We start from the raw sequence: 16130 nt of genomic DNA, 5'->3' as shown, positions 1-16130 counted from the left end.
GCCGCGCTCCTCCCCCGTCCCCGCGCCGGGCCGGCGGGGCGGGGAGCCAGGAGGGGGCGAGGCGGCGGGCAGCTCGGGCGGCAGCGCACCGGAGCCTCCCCGAGTGAGTGCAGCGCCGCGTCCCCTCCAGCCCCGACCGTCCCGCGCGCCTCTTTCCGCTCGCCCTGCACCCGAGGCGGCTCTGTGGACCGGGCTCCGGGGGAGGCGGCGCGGCGTGGAGTGGACCCGGGGCGGGCGGCCACCCTGCCTGGTCCGGCGCCAAGGCGAGGGCCGCGCGGGGCGGGGACGCAGCTGTCCCCTGGGAGGCGCCGCGCCGCAGGCTCTGGGCGCGCGTGGGAAACGCTCGCGGGGAGTTGGGAGGAACCGAGGCTGGAGCCGGGTGACGGGGAGGGGAGCAGCGTGCCTGGCGGGCGGACCCCCGCAGCCCGCGGACTGGGTGCGGAGCCGGGGCGCCCACAGGGCTCCTGCTCGCTGGGGCTGCCTCCGGGCGACCCTCTGGGAAGGGCCCGAGCCGGCGCCGGCCGCGGGGCCGGGGGTGATGGTGGGGGAGCCGGTCCCGGCTCGGCGCAGGGCTCCCACCCGCCGGCGCGAGGCCGCCGCGGTGCCGGGCGCTCCCCGCCAGGGGGCGGCTTGGCGCGGGGCGAGCGGGCGGCGGGGGCGCTAGGGGCGCCGGCTCCAGTCGCCGCCTCACCTGGGCGCGGCGTCGCCCCCCGCGCTGCCGGAGTCCGGGGTCCGCCGGGCCGCGCGGTGCGCACCTCGCCTCCCACGTCTGCTATGTGGCCCTTTGGAGACAGAACGAGGTACCTCCCCAGCACCCCTCCCACTCCTGGGCGCGGCGCCGGGCTGGGCGGCGGGTCGGGTGCAGGCGGGATGCTTCACAGCCCGTGGACCTGGTGACATCTGGGCCCCCTGACACTGCGGGGTGTGACTTTGCCATCTTAGACGGGGCTCTTTTGAACCCCATTTCTCCCAAGAAATGGCCCAAGTTGGGGGTCGCCTTGACCACTTGGGGTTTCTGACAGCGGCGGCGGCTTAGGACGGATCTCATCTCCCGGGTTAACTGCTGTGCCAGGGAAAGTCCGTCTCCCTCCCGCTCTCGCCTTCTCCCTGGGAAACCCACGCCTGAGCGCCCGGGTACACCCTGAACCGGGAGCGGGTCCTTCCCGAAGGCGCTCTCCGGGAGCTCGGGGTGAGCACGAGGCCAGGAGGCCGGAGTTGTCCGTTGCTGTGGGGGACGGCTTCCGAGGCCCCAGCTACTCCCAGCCCATCCGGCCCTGGCCCCTTGGCGGTCCCCCTGCCCCCCTGAGCGGTGGCCACGGGATGGGGGCGGCAGGGGAAGGCTGATGCTTAAGTGCGGGGTGTGTTCTTTAGGCAGCTTACCAACAGTCGAAAGGAAAAAAGTTACTTGTTTTACAAATCAGCCTAAATGCCTCTTCCTCGCCCCCCACCCCCTTTAAAGACAAAAGTGGGGTTTTTAACTAGTCACACCTACCAACACTGGACTTTCAGAACCCGCCAGAACTTTCAAGTGGTCCTTTAGCGGGGAAATAAGTTGAAAATGTTGTTACCTTCCTTTTCACGTTAGGTTTTCTCCCAATTAGCATGGGATGAAAAATCCCAGTTCTCAAAACCATGCTCATCGGGGTAAAATGGAGGTTATCTGAGACTGTACTTTTCTCCGGCGGGTTTTACAGGACAGCTGATGCACTATAGGACAGGCGGCTGCACTTTCTGTGACAGAGAGAGAGAACAGAGAGAGAGAGAGAGAGAGAGAGAGAGAGCCCTCTTAAGAGAAGAGTGTATGTTGAGTTCAAATTGGAAAATGAAAGTATGCAACAGTGGAGAGTATTTCAGGCCCTCGGTTTTAGGAGTTGCAAAGGGGTGGAAACTGCCAGCATGTAGCCAGAGTGCTTCTTAAAACAATAGTCCAGTTTAGGTCTGTTTTCGGGGGCATTGACCTAACAAGGAGAGGGGGGATATGAGCTGCTTATAAAATTGCCAGACGTCTAAACCCAGTGTGACCCACTTGGTTGAGGTAAGAACTTACTGCAGACATTTTAACGTTACAGCCAAGATCTTGTCATTTAACTGGAAGCTCACATTTCTTTGCTGTGTCCCCTTTTGTTACAAACACTGTGGGCGACTCAGGGGGCCCGTCAGCAGCAGGTTTAAATGCACTTGGATTCCCTTGGATGGGAGCAGGCACGCGGGCGGCGCCGTTCCACGCTCTGTGCAATGCGCTCATGACGGCCACGCGCCCTTTCTGTCCTTTCCCGGGCTCAGCGGTCCGCCCCAGCGGCAGGCATGGGGCAGGACGCGGTCCTGGCCTCCCTCGGTGCTCCTTGAAACACCTGTGGACTGGGTCGGCCTTGAGAGCCCTTATGCTGCTGTCCTGTTTCCCCCCAATGCAGAGTGAAGCAACGCCGTAAAAGCTGTAGCCGGGGGCAGGGAAACAGATGCTGCTTAGTAATTACTACCGTGTGTGTGAGTTTGAGTGTCCGTTGAACAATCCATCACATAATCTACTGGCATAAAAGCTCATGGGAGGCTCTCCCCCAGCACAGAGCGCCCCCCTCGCCCTGGGAGACCACCCTGCCTTTGCCCAGAGACCCGTCATGAAGGGCTCGAATGCCCCTGCTTCTCAAATGGCCCCTTCCCGTGTCCCAGCTGCTGTCATTCCTGACAGCCTGTTAGAGTAGCGTTACCTTTCATGAGCCACTAACCCGTGCTGTGACCCTGGGCCGCAGGCTGGTGTGTTAGCATGGGAGGGGCCGCCCCATCGGCTTCTTCCTGCTTTGTTTTGCGCGGGCCCCAGCTTGAGAATAGCCGCGTCTGCTGCAGAGCTGGGATATTACGGGGACGAGCCTTTATGGCCGCTGGGATCCAAGTCCAGAAACAGAAGTTTCCCCTCCCGCGTGGTTTGCTGTGACAGACTCCCCGTTGTCGCGCAGAGCTGGCTGAGGTGGCTGCTCCAGGTCCTGTATTTGGGCTTGTCTTTCTTTTTACTTTCTCTTTTATAATTATTTTTCACCTCTAAAAGCTGTAACATCTTTATTTGCGTGGTGTTCATATTAAAAGCGATGGTGGATAGAATATAAATCTTACTATCCACTCTTAAAAATTACTGTTTCTGGCCCGGCCGGCGTGGCTCGGTGGTTGAGCATCGACCTATGAACCAGGAGGTCACCGTTCGTGTAGGAGGCAGCCGGTCAGTGATTCTCTCTCATTGTTGATGTTTCTATCTCTCTCTCCCTCTCCAGTCCTCTCTGAAATCAATGAAAATATATTTTTAAAAAATTTTAATGACTGTTTCTGTAATTACATAGGAATGTAAACCTCACAGTTTTCAGACAAATGATGTGTTCAGCATATTTTGTTAGGCAGTCACTAGTGTGGGAGATAATGGCACTCTGTGGGCCTGGCCTCAGTCTGCCTGGCATTACTGACACATCAGAGTGGGACAAGAGTAGGTTTTCATTGTTCATATGGAAACTAATACAGCAGTGAATAATAACGCAGGAATGAACTCCGCTCCGCGCTCCCAGCCGGAAGCCTCCTTTTGCCTCACCGCATGGTTAGCTGGGGATTCTGGTGCAGGAACGGCCTTCCTGCTTGTGTGTCTCTAACCTGGGTGCACAGCGCCTGCTCCAAGCGGTTTAGTGAGCTGAGAGGACTCCTGTGGATGGAATAAGTCCCCAGAGCCCCTGAAATGATGTCTCTCATTGCCCTTCTGTCCCAGGGTTTCCCTTTCAGACCCGTGCAGAGCAGTGGTTCCCAGCGTGGGGCACACACCCCACGAGGGGCAGTTTGATTTTAAGGGGGACAATTTGGGTTATTAACAGTGAATTTTTTGCATTTCTTATGGTTCTAGGGGCCTCCTATACAGTAAATAAATATACACTGTGACATATTTACACATTTCAGTTCTTTATTATATGTTTTGAAACTTTATTTGCTTTTTTTAATCACTTCATATTATTACTATTTTTTAACAATTTCTTAGTGATTTCTTCCTCGGTACTTCACCTGTCCTTTCGTTCTTTTATTTTTCTCTTTATGGGTGCCATGGTCTTTGGAAGCGTGTTTAGACCAAGTGAATGGCCTTTCAGGCTTCTTCCACATGAATGGGAGCTCACTTTTTGAATAATAAGAATTATATGTCACAGGGGGGGCATCAGGATTTTAGAGATGCTTGGGGGGGCGTGGCCAAAAAAAAGCTTGGGAACCACTGATGTAGAGCCTGCAGCATAAGACCAGCTTCCGAAAATTGTGCCGGAATGACGTAGCGACAGCCCGAGATGGACACTTGGAAATCACTCTCTTTGCTTCGTATCACACAAACTTGAGGCTGGCAGTGCCGTTCAGGAGCGTTTCTTTCGTTTGTGTTCTGAAATGTATAAAAATCGCCACTATTTTCACAAGACTGTGCCTTCAGCACCCCAGCCGAGCGGTTTTTAGCACTCTGATCATGGTGTGTAACCATTTCCCTTTTAAATAAGTCCCCGGGGCCTCCTTAGTACAGTAGGTAGTGCATCGGTTTCATAAATAATTGCACCCACGTAGGTGATTTGACTCTGGCCTCTGATATCATTTCTTTTCAAAGTGTTTGAAACGCCTTCCGCGGTGGGGCGGTGAAGGACAGAGATTGTGTCTTCCTCCCAGGGCCCCTTCCTCCAGGTTGGAAAACACAAATTACCTTAGAACTTTGGTTCACCTTCCTCGTGTGTTTTAATACTAAGACCCGGGAAAGATTTCTTTGTCGTTAAAAAGGCTGAACGGAACTGCTTGGTATTTTTTTAGTTGATCCCCAAACATTTTTCAGCCTAATGATTCATTAAACCCACACTGTTGTGTCGAGTCCGATGTGTTCTTTGTTCTCGGAGCTGATTGTGGGACGCAGGCCTCTCCCGAGGATAACAGCCCTGAGTAAGAGCTGCGGGACAGCTCCGTCAGTCACCGGGTTGATCGATGGTGGAGGGTTGAAAAATGCCCAGTTCCTGGACTGAGGGTGCAGACTAGCTACGACCTCTGCAGGGCTCCCTGTGAACTCGGTTTAGCTGCACAGACGCAGGTCGGTTGACCGGTGGTCCAGCTGGTGGATGGGCCTCGGAAATATCTGTCACAGGGTCGGCTTCTCGGTAAAAAGTGCCTGCGAGCTGCAGACCTTGGAATAAAAGCGGAAGGAAGTTTTCCACATGAGTCACTGTTCGATAGTTAGCTCCGTAACCGCATCAACGGGCGTGGTATTCTCGTTTCATGTTGAGTTACATGTATGTACTTACGATGTAAGTGCCTCATTTGTGTTCTCTAAATGGTAGGGATGTATGCTGATTGCCAAACATTTAAGTGGTTAAAGCAGGGAAAGCAACCTGAGTGTTAAGTTCGTAAGAAGCATTTTGCTAAGTCCTCTGAAAAGCTTTTCAACCTGTGTGTTCCTCTGGGTTTTGTTCGAGGCGGACAGGCCTTTTAAAGGCTGCGTGCCGCTGTCGGCCTCTGTGTGTGTGGAGCCGTCCCCCTGGAGTCTGAATTGTGAAGTAAGGCTAGCTTTTCTGCAACCCATTTTCTCGGCATGGTTTTAGTTCACCCAAACTTGAGCCGTCAGAGAGCCCCATTTGGTATCCTGTCCTTAGTGATGAGTATAAAGAATAAGAATCCTCATTTCTACTCTGTTGACCAGTGCTGAGATTATAAGAAGAGAAAAGACCCTGATCTTTTGAGTTGATGAAATAATGGAAACACACACACACACACACACACACACACACACACACAGATTCGTTGACTTTTAGAGGTAATGGAGATCATGTGATCCTGTGTCTTTCAAACTTAAGTAATGTACCTCTGTTAAAGAGACATGCTTATCGGTCTCCCTTACCGTAGTTAGAAAGCTTTGGTCATAAGTGAGAGAAACCCAGCTTGAACTCATACAGAACTGATGCCTATAGTTGAAGTTCCTGGGAATTGGGTTTGGCTGTGAAATTCAGCAGATCAAATAATCGTCAAAATTCTGTCAGTTCTTCTATATGTCTATTTAATCTGTCTGTTCTTCCATCCATCCGTCCATCCGTCCATCCGTCCACCCGTCCTTCCTCCATCCGTCCGTCCATCCGTCCATCCCTCGATGGGCCCTGTGCCGTGTGGCTTTGTTGCCCTGCCCGCTCTCCGTGTGCTGGAACGTTTCTTCCGGACAAGTGTATGCGGACCTTCACTTCTGCTGCTAGAGCAGTGCCTGCTTTTCCATCCACCCCTGTCCTCAAAGCACCTCTGGCCGTGCGGGGTCACGTGCCTGCTCTGGACCCACCACTGTGTCGGGAACAGTGTTCTCGGACTGCTTTGTCGAGGCAGATAGTCCGCAGTGTGACCATGTCCTTGGGGGTGGGGGTTCCCCAAGGAAATGACGAGGGCACACCGGAGCCCCGGGCTGCTGCCATGCCCCGTGCGGACTCCCTTTTATTTTAGCGTTATTTCAATGTGGGATTTTTAAGATTCATGTAAGTTCATCACAGTTAGGCATGTGTGCAACTGTAATACCAAAATAAATGGATAAGTTAATTACGAATAAAATGAAAGACCTCCAACCAAATGCCACTTGACAGCATCCACTAAACACCTGCAGAGGGAACGTGGCCCGGCTGGCGACAGAGGCCGGGTAGGCCGCCTCCGCGGCCGCTGCCCCGTGACGACCCCTGCTCCCGGGGTCTCTCTGAACAACCACGAGACCGAGCCCTAAGCACAGCTCGCGGCTCTCAGGTGTGAAAGCGCGTTTGCGGGTCACGTCCACCTCCTACGCTCCTGTCCCGCGGGCCGGGCCGCAGCGTGGCTGACGCCGCCGGAGAGAACCCGGTGCCGGACTGCGGGCGGGCCTGGGTACCGGTGGGCACACGGGGGTGTGAAGTGCACTCCTTCCACCTTTCTTTCGTTTTACCCGCCCTCGGTGCGAACACACGGAAGGAAAGTATTTTCATGGCAAAGGCCCAGACCTCCATGGCATACTTGCTCGGCGGCGCTGGGCTCCTGGGCCTCGGGCTGAGGCGGCCGAGCAGCCCAGCCTCCGTGTCCGCTCACAGCGCGTCACGGGCTCGGGAAGCATGGCTCTCATGGGGGGGGGGGGGGGGTCCTTCCAGGGGCGCTTTGATGCGCCAGTGGGAGCAGCTGAAGATTCCGCATCTTGTTTACTCTGGGTTCCAGCTGGTGTCGCGGATGCCCTCCTAACGGGAGAGCCTGGGGCCCCCAAATAACTTAAGGCAGAGCCTTCATTCCTTCCCTCGGCCCCAAGGGGCCGCCTCCCTGTGGCGCGGAGTGGAGAATTTGGGGGTGTCCGTGGAGACGCCCCAAACCGCCCCTGTTTTCTGTGACACCTGCTATTGTAGGTAATACTTCCTTCATCTAAACCAGCGCTCTGGGAGGCGATGCCCTGCAGGGTGCTGCCGTCCTGGCTGTGAGAGGCTGTTGAGCGAATGGGGGAGGTTTAACATCCCAGGGCCCAGACACTGGCTGCTGGGAGCACCCCCATCTTTGTGACCCACATTTCCAAATGCCCCCCACCAAGGGCTGGCACCTCCGCTCGGCTGGGAGCTACTGTTCTAAACCCTTTAACATTTGTTTCTATTGATGGCGGTTAAGGGCCCCAGATAGGACAGACAGCTGCCCCCAGACCCCCTCTCTCGCAGAGTGCGACCTCTGGGCCTGCATTCGCTCCCTCTGTGAAACGGAAACACTAGCATTTACTTCCTAGGGTTCCTAAGAAATCTGCGAGCAATACGCACATCCCTTCTCTCTCTTAGCACTTTTCAGCTCTCCACTCCTTTGCCTTGAGAGTCGTCGGTGCCGTAGGTAGAATCACGAACGTCCACAGTCCTCCCCAGACTAGAAGAGCAGAACCGCGATTTTAGGGGCTGCGTCTCCCTCGTCTCTCAGATGCATTTTTATTCGCGGTTTCAACAGAACTCTGTGGAGTTTGTAAGGCACTGGAGGGGGGTCGGAATGGAGGCCAGAGCCTGGGTTTAGTTCCCAGCTTTGCTATTAATTAACTTGGTGACTGGCTGGGGGTTCAGACCCGTCGGCGTTAAAATGAGAGGGAGGGCGTGGTCGGGGCAGAGAAAGTCATAAAGGAGCTTCACCTTCTCCTTGACTCTCCCAGGAGAGCAGAGGACCAGCTTCTCAGACGGAGCTCGTCCTCCTTTAAGTTCTTTCTCAGCAAGCCTGCTGGGCCCGGGTCAGATTATGCAAATAACGTGGCCCAGACTGTCTGAAATAGCATCCAAGAGCAGGGACAATACCTAACGTTACGTTTCATGGGAGCGATTTGTGTTCTCGCTGCAGATAATTTTAGCAGGTCGCCATCTAAGTTACCGGGCGTCCCTCCTTGGGCAGGAAGCCGCACGGTCTTTGCAATGGGGTCCTTCATGATGAGTTCACAGCCCAGTGACAAAAGCTGGGAGAGAGGGAAGGGGTGACGTCGGAAGGGCAGACTCGAGCACATGAGGGTGCACTGTGTGTTCCGATCATTCAGGGTCTGCGGCTTCTTACTCACAAATCTCTGCAGATGCTCCTGCTCCAGGGACTTGCCACGTAGCTGACCTGGACCCCAGGTGTCAGCCTGCGTACAGAATGGCCCCGGGTAGGAGCTAACCCGGCCACTGCCACCCCGACCTCCTGGGGCCGAGCACCAGAGCCCCTGAGGGCTCTCCACCCTCCGGCTTAGAACTGGGGTCATGATGAAATGTTGCCATGGTTCTCATCATAGGCCATTGGTTATATATTTTCTCACATTTGTTGTCAGTTTTATTATATCTTTGATATTTGGGGGGGAAATTGTCCCCCAAATCTGTAACTTATTTTTGAAAAAGAATTAATTTTGAGGTAGTGATGGGAAAAAAAGTTACATTCTTGCATTTATTTTTCTCAGCTAAATGTTAGGCTCCTAATATTTATGTATTATTCGGAAAATCGTTATATGTAAGTGTAGTTATTGGCCTGGGGAGTCTGTGTATTCCACTTCTGCTCTGAGAAAATTCTTATGTTAACACAACTTTTTGTTTTCAGTATGAGTGTTTCTGTAGAGAAATTAGTGCATTTAAATTAGGAGCTTAAGAAGCAGCAATGCTGATGCCTCGTTTTTCTGTAGAAGCCTATTGAATAATTTCTTGTTCTGTTTACCAGAAAAGCGCTTTTGAAAATATACCCCATTTAATATTCAGTTAGCTCAGAAACAATAACTACCGTGCTTTACACACTGGGGACTGGACTCCATGCTGTCCCTGCACGCATCATTTCCTTTAGTTCTTTAGAGACCAGTGAGGGGCGGTGCCGCTGTCTCCACTCTGTAGGGAGAGGAAGTAACGTCCCTAAGGTGTCCCCTCCCAAAGCAGTAGTCCTGGGCTGGCCAGAGTGGCTCCGCTGGTTGGGCATCATCCTGTGCACCGAAGGACTGCGGTTTGATTCCCTGTCAGGCACACATGGACGGCAACCGATTGATTGATATTCCTCTCTCACATTGATGTTTCTCGCCCTCTCTCTCTCTCTCTCTCTCTCTCTCTCTCTTCCTCTCTCTCTCTCCCTCCCTCTCTCTCTCTCCCTCCCTCCCTCTAAGCATGTCCTCAGATGAGGATTAAAGAAAAAGCAGTATTTCTGGGTGGAAGCCCGTCTTTCCCGCGGGGCCCTGACCGCCACGCTCACTGAGGTCCCATCCACGTGAAAGGCAGCAGAGCAGGGGCTCACGGAGGCGCCTCCCGCGGATCCTAACTCAGGACCAGGCTGACTTTCTCGCGGCCTCTGACGCGCCAGCACACCACCGCCGAGGGCCGGACGCCGCCCAAGAGGGTCCGTTTCCATGTATAAGTTTAGAGTGTGAAAGTGGAACACTCAGACGACCTTTTTAAATAGGGTGGCTGAAGACTTAAGTACTAGGCCATGGCCATTCTATTTTTAATATGAGAACACAAATACCCTAAGTAGAGTATATTTTCAAAGAATTTTTTTATCCTTCAATACATTAGTTTAGGCGAGAGTACAAAAACACTTTAACTAGTTGCTTTTCAAGTAGGTTGCATCTAATATTTTTAACTCATAAGAGTGATGCTTATATCGCATTTTTCCTTGGCCTCGTAAACGTTCCTCCTTACTCTTCTGGATGCCAAGAGAACTTCTATAAAACCTGGGCGAGGGCATCCAAGCTTTCCCTTTCTACACATCTGGAATATTGACTGTGTTTTAAAGCATTTCTGTCTATTCAAGAGTCATTTTGTCAGATGAATGAGTTCAATCTGGCTGCAAGACAATGTATGCTGTGTCTCTGGACGTGCATGTGTGTGCGTGCGCGTGTGCACATGTGTGTACATGCATGTGCACGTGTGTGTGTGCACACGTGTGTCCCTTTGGCTAGTCCTATGTGAAATGCTGTGGGAGAGTGGGCTTCCCTGTCCTGTGAGTGAGTTTTGCGCGTTCTATTTATTGCTCCTAGATAGTGGGTGTGGGGGAGGGGCTGTGGCCTGCCTAGATCAGTGGGAAATTTCTAGAACACAAGCCATGCCGTGTAACGTCGTTTCCTGCGGTACATTTACAGTCGTCTTCAGTACAGATGAGAAACTGGAAAAGGGAGGGCGTTTTCATTCTTGAGAGCGTTCATGCCTCAGAGGGACCTTTCACTGTTTCCGTGAATGCACTGAGCAATTTATAAAAACTTCTAGAAAGCTGAGGAAGTGCACCCAGCGTACAGAGCTCCGGCCCGTGCGGTGCCCACACAGGCGTCCCTATCGTGGCGCCGTCAGCGTGGTCGTTAGAGCTGCGTGTTCAGAACGGTCCACCTTCCCTTTCCTTAGGGAACGTGAGCCCGGGGTTGTAGACTGAAATGATAGCACCTCTCGTGTGTCATTTCACTGAAGTAAACTTGTTGTTACAACCACTGTGAAGAGAGGACACTTTACCTTCTAAGCTGCCTGCCCCAGACCTCCTTTGCCGTTTTCTGTCATTTTCAAATGCATTTGCTCATCCCTCTGTGTCTCGCGGAGGACGCCCGGTGTCGGGCACGGGGAGTGAGTGCCAGGTTCAGCCTTTCCCGCGAGCTGCGCCCACCCGGCCGCTGGGCCTGGGAGAGGGGAAGGCATTTCATGTTGCAGGGCGCCCGCCCGCCCGGTGGCAGCATCCGGAACGGAGCCGGGCTGTGGGTCCCAGGGAGGAGCCTCGTGGCATCGGAACACGGTTCTTCCTGTCAGATCGCCACTGCATCGCCCGTGGGAGCCCAGGGCCTCCCCTAAGGCGGCCCCAGCGGCGCTCAGTAGTCCTGCGTCCCTGACAGCAGAGCGCAAGGCGGCTGGCGGGGTTGGGCTCAGCATCGGGACAGTCTTGAGGTTTAGAACCCAAGTCACACCTCTGGCCACTCGTGGTGAGCTTCCCGCGGCCGCCAGTGCTGTGCCTCCTGCCCCGATTCCTATCGGTCCCGGGCTCTTTCCCTGCCTGGGGCTCGCCGTGAGCAATGGCCACCTGTGGGCAAGGACCACGCTGTCCTAGTGCTGGGGCTGAGCGTGGGGCGCCTGCGTGGGGCTGAGCGTGGGGCGCCCGCGTGGGGCTGAGCGTGGGGCGCCTCCGTGGGGCGTGCGTCCTGTTTTCCGGCGGAGATGGCTGTGCTGTCACACGCAGAGTGCGATGGGACTCCTCTGGGGCGGGACTCGGTGAGAGCCTGTGAGGAAGGACCTCTGAAGCATCAGCTTTGGCCGCAGTCAGGGCTCAGGTGCGTGCAGCCGCCTTCCCCAGGCCCGTGAGGCCGCAGCCTGTGGTCTGTACCAGCAGGAGCACGGCCTCCCCCAGCCCCCGTCTCCCCCCCCTCCCCCAGCCTCCCCCGCCCCCAGCCTCCCCGCCTCTGGCTGCTCTGAGCCATCACCCGCCCTGCGTGGGGGGCGTGGAGTGAGCAGGGCTTTCTCCTACAGAAATGAGGATGGTGCGGGGCGGGAAGGGCCTGAGCGGGGGGCTGACCCGGGTCCCCCCTGGCGGCTGCTGATGTCAGCGCTGCGGGGACCGTTCCTGCAGCTGCCGTTCCCCACGGAGGTGGCAGCGGGGAACTCGGAGGCCATGGGTGCTGTGCTCTTGTCGCCGGAGCTGGAACTGGCCCCGCTGACTCTCCAGCACAGTGTGGGCTCCCACGCTCCGCCCTGTGGAGACGCCAGCCCCCCCCCCCCCCCCCACGCCTTCACGGGCAGGTGGCCGTGGCCGTCCTTGCAGGACGGGGAGACTAGAGGAAGGAAGTGGCCCCATGAGCAGCAGACGCTGAGATTCGATGAGAATTTAGGGCGCGTGCTGATGATCCCCGCCTCCCAGTGCTTGCAGCCCGGAATGCTCAGCAATCTGAGCGTGAGCCGCCTCCCGTCCCTAAGGGGTGCAGTCTGCTTTTTCTCTGTTAAGTACCTTAGGCGCTGTGGCTGTGAGAGTGAAATGAAAAGGCTCGATTTAGGGAGGAAATTGATGCCACAAATTATTAATCCAAGAGCTTTCTACCGTCCAGTTATCCTACACGGGGTGGCGGTGTGGCTGGTACACGGGGTGGCGGTGTGGCTGGTACACGGGATGGTGGTGTGGCTGGTACACGGGGTCGCGGTGTGGCCGGTACACGGGGTCGTGGTGAGGCTGGTACATGGGGTCACGGTGTGGCTGGTACACGGGGTCGCGGTGTGGCCGGTACACGGGGTGGCGGTGTGGCTGGTACACGGGGTCGTGGTGTGGCTGGTACACGGGGTCGCGGTGTGGCTGGTACATGGGATGGTGGTGTGGCTGGTACACGGGGTCTCAGTGTGGCTGGTACACGGGGTCGCAGTGAGGCTGGTACACGGGGTCACAGTGAGGCTGGTACACGGGGTCACAGTGAGGCTGGTACACGGGGTGGCGGTGAGGCTGGTACACGGGGTGGCGGTGTGGCTGGTACACGGGGTTGCGGTGTGGCTGATACAGGGGGTGGCGGTGTGGCTGGTACAGGGGGTGGCGGTGAGGCTGGTACACGGGGTCGCGGTGTGGCTGATACAGGGGGTGGCGGTGTGGCTGGTACAGGGGGTGGCGGTGAGGCTGGTACACGGGGTCGCGGTGTGGCTGATACAGGGGGTGGCGGTGTGGCTGATACAGGGGGTGGCGGTGTGGCTGGTACAGGGGGTGGCGGTGAGGCTGGTACACGGGGTCGCGGTGTGGCTGATACAGGGGGTGGCGGTGTGGCTGGTACAGGGGGTGGCGGTGAGGCTGGTACACGGGGTCGCGGTGTGGCTGATACAGGGGGTGGCGGTGTGGCTGGTACAGGGGGTGGCGGTGTGGCTGGTACACGGGGTCCTTCCTGCTCCTGCGATGATACTGTTCATGTTGGTGAATCGCTAGCCTGGAGCTCACTAACTCGCTCCGCAGAACCAGCCTTCTGTCCGCCGTCTGCACCAGCAGCAGCAGCTGGGAAAACAGGACATGGATGCAGCTCAGGGCACCGGTCATATTTGCATGTCAGAGCTACTTACGCTAAAAAGTATTCATTGTTTATCTGACGCTCCGTGTCAGCTGGGTGTTCTGTATTTTCATTCGCTAAACCCAGCAACTCTGAGAACGTGTCTTCTCTGCAACACGTCTGTGGCATGTTCCTTCAGGGCGCTGCTTTAGATGGTAGCACGTGACCTGTTTTTGGAGAGAGACGTGGGACTCTGGTGCTTTAAGGACACCTCCTGAGGAGTCCGCTTTCCCAGGCCTCGGGACGGTCTTTCCCTCCGCGGCGAGTCCGTTACCTTTGGCCATCTGATGCGAAGGAATGAAGTCAGCGAGTGAGTTGCTGGAAGTGATCTTATTCCTGGGCCTTGGGGGCCTGCACTGGACTCTGGCTCCCTCAGGGGCAGTGGGACGTCACGGGGCGCCTTTTGCATGACAAGCGTTGATGTGCGGGAACACCGGTGTGCTCATGGCCACGAGCCCCGGGTTCGAGTCCTGGCATTGCTGCCGAATGGCAGAGTGTGTTTGGTTCAGCCATTTACTTTAGCTTCATTCTTTCTTTATTTATTTAATCCTCACCCGAGGATATTTCTCTATTGATTTTTAGGGAGAGTGGAAGAGAGGGAGAGACAGAGAGAAACATCGATGTGAGAGAAACACATCGATTGGTTGCCTCCTGAGCCCTGACCAGGGCTGGGGCAGAGAGGAGCCTGCAACCAAGGTACGTGCCCTTGGACAGAATCGAACCCAGGCAGGACCCTTGTGTCCGCAGGCCAACGCTCTATCCACTGAGCTAAGCCGGCCAGGGCTTGGACGTCATAATTTAGATTTCCCTGGCCGGGGGTGTTCAGTGGGTTGCACCGAGAGGTTGCTGGTTCAATTCCCACTCAGGGCACATACCTAGCCTATGGGTTCGATCCCCGTGGGGAACATGCAGGAGGTAACTGACTGATGTTTCCCTCTCACATCGATGTTTCTCCCTCTCCTTTCCTCTCGCTCTCTAAAAAATCAATAAAGTGTATTTTTAAAAAGGCAAAAAGAAAGGAAAGAAAAAGGAAAGTAAAGAAAGAAAGAAAAGGTCCTTAATGCCCTGTGGTGCTGGTTTGCCCCCATGTCCTGAATGGACGTCCTTGTCCGAATCCCACAGAACCGAGCAGCGAAGGAAGGAATAGCAGCGAGGTCCTGTCCCAGAGCAGGGAGGGACCCCTGGCTTCTCCAGGCCCCCTGGTACTTTCACCCTCACACCTGACAGGCTCACAGCCACTTCTCCACCTTTGTTCACGCGTGTGAGTAAAGACGGAGAACACCCTTCACTCCATCTGACAGCAAAATCCAGGAGGGATGTCAGTTAGCTTCTGACACAATCTGAACTGGCATTTGGGAGAGCAGTCACTCAGTCATCGTCTGGGGCCTCGTTCCCGTATCCCTGGTGCCCAGGACAAGCCCAGGGATCCTCCCCCCAGAGAATAATTTATTCCAGAAGCAAAGGACACTGTTAGTGGAATCCAATTAAAGCAGAAAAATATTAGTGAAAAGGTTTTGATTGAGACTCTGTCTTGAAAAGTGGAACTGCAGATTATGAAATTAAATTTATTTTAGATGTAATAAAATGTAGATGATCATGAACACTCAATGCTAACTTTTAGAATAAGCAGTTAATTTCCTGGCAAAGCCATACCGTACACGACGCCTTTACTTCCCAGCTTGACGTTCACAGCTGGATCAAGAGAACCTTTTTCTCCCCCAAATACTGCTCTTGAATTAATACGTGAAGACTTCCTCCGTTTTCCCAAGGGTCCTTCTTAATCTAGAATGTAGTTATTTGAGTAGAATTCTCTTTTCAAATACCTGGATGTCATTCCCCTTCACGCATTAGCCGCCCTGTAACCGGGCACACCCTTCGCCGTCCGGTCCCGGCTTGTGTCACAGGAGAATGTGCCCCAGCATCCTCTGTCCCCTTCGAGAAAGTCCACATCGCACAGAAGAACTTTAACTTCCATTCCCAGGTGACCTGCACCTGGACAGGAACCAGGGAAAGCAGGACTCTCCGCCTTAAGAGAAAAGGCTGGCGTCGCCTCCAGCAGCCACGCAGGCCGCAGGCCGTGCCGGCGCGGCTCCCAGGGCCGCCGGAGGGACGGGACGGGGTGGGAGACTGCTTCCCCTTAGTTGTGGTCGATTCCTAATTGGCTGTTGTGATGTCATCATAACGTGTGTTTTCCTGCGCACACATGTCACTCCAGGCACTCAGATCATCGATAATGTGGTTGCGAGAAACGCCCACCCCGGTGACTGTGGTTGATGGAAATGGTCGATTGAATGACTGAATGTCCTGTGTCATTTAACACTGAGTTCCTCTCTCCCAGGGAACACGTGTGAGACAATTAAATACAGCAACAAAGACACAGGACCGAGGCTGCGAGCCCCGCCTCTGTCTGAGGCGTGCACCAGGCCCCGCAGGAGGGGCCTCCCAGGAGGGTGGTGAGCAGCAACCGCTAAACTGAACACGTGCCGATTTCTGCAGCGAGTGTGCGGGCTCTCAGATACCCACAGCCTGCTCTTCCTGCGATGCAGTTACCTTAGGACCTTTTACTTATCCACTCGAGAACTACTTGCTGAGCTCAGTCTGGCTGGCATAGTTCAGTGGTTGAGCATCAACTTATGAGCCAGGAGGTCTCGGTTCAATTTCC

At 55.1% G+C, this 16130-nt stretch overlaps 1 protein-coding gene across 4 annotated transcripts in view; it reads left to right on the top strand.

Annotated features, from left to right (window-relative positions):
• PDE5A (phosphodiesterase 5A) overlaps positions 1 to 16130 on the top strand; it is a 109499-nt gene that overhangs the window by 759 nt on the left and 92610 nt on the right. The window contains exon 1 of one of the 4 annotated variants that reach the window (XM_079770549.1): positions 82 to 103. The exons of 2 other annotated variants lie outside the window; for them this stretch is intronic. Coding sequence is in view for 1 of the 2 variants with exons in the window: in XM_079770548.1 (XP_079626674.1) it covers positions 775 to 800 (26 nt within the window). In the remaining variant the exon portion in view is untranslated. Of the gene's footprint in view, positions 1 to 81; positions 104 to 373; positions 801 to 16130 lie in introns of those variants that run through there. One more of the 4 variants, XM_079770548.1, reaches the window with a different exon arrangement.

This window comes from Cnephaeus nilssonii (assembly GCF_951640355.1).
Source record: "Cnephaeus nilssonii genome assembly, chromosome: 5".
Classification (NCBI taxonomy): domain Eukaryota; kingdom Metazoa; phylum Chordata; class Mammalia; order Chiroptera; family Vespertilionidae; genus Cnephaeus; species Cnephaeus nilssonii.
The sequence above is the reverse complement of the archived record's forward strand: the minus strand, read 5'-3'. Positions and strand labels throughout refer to the sequence as shown.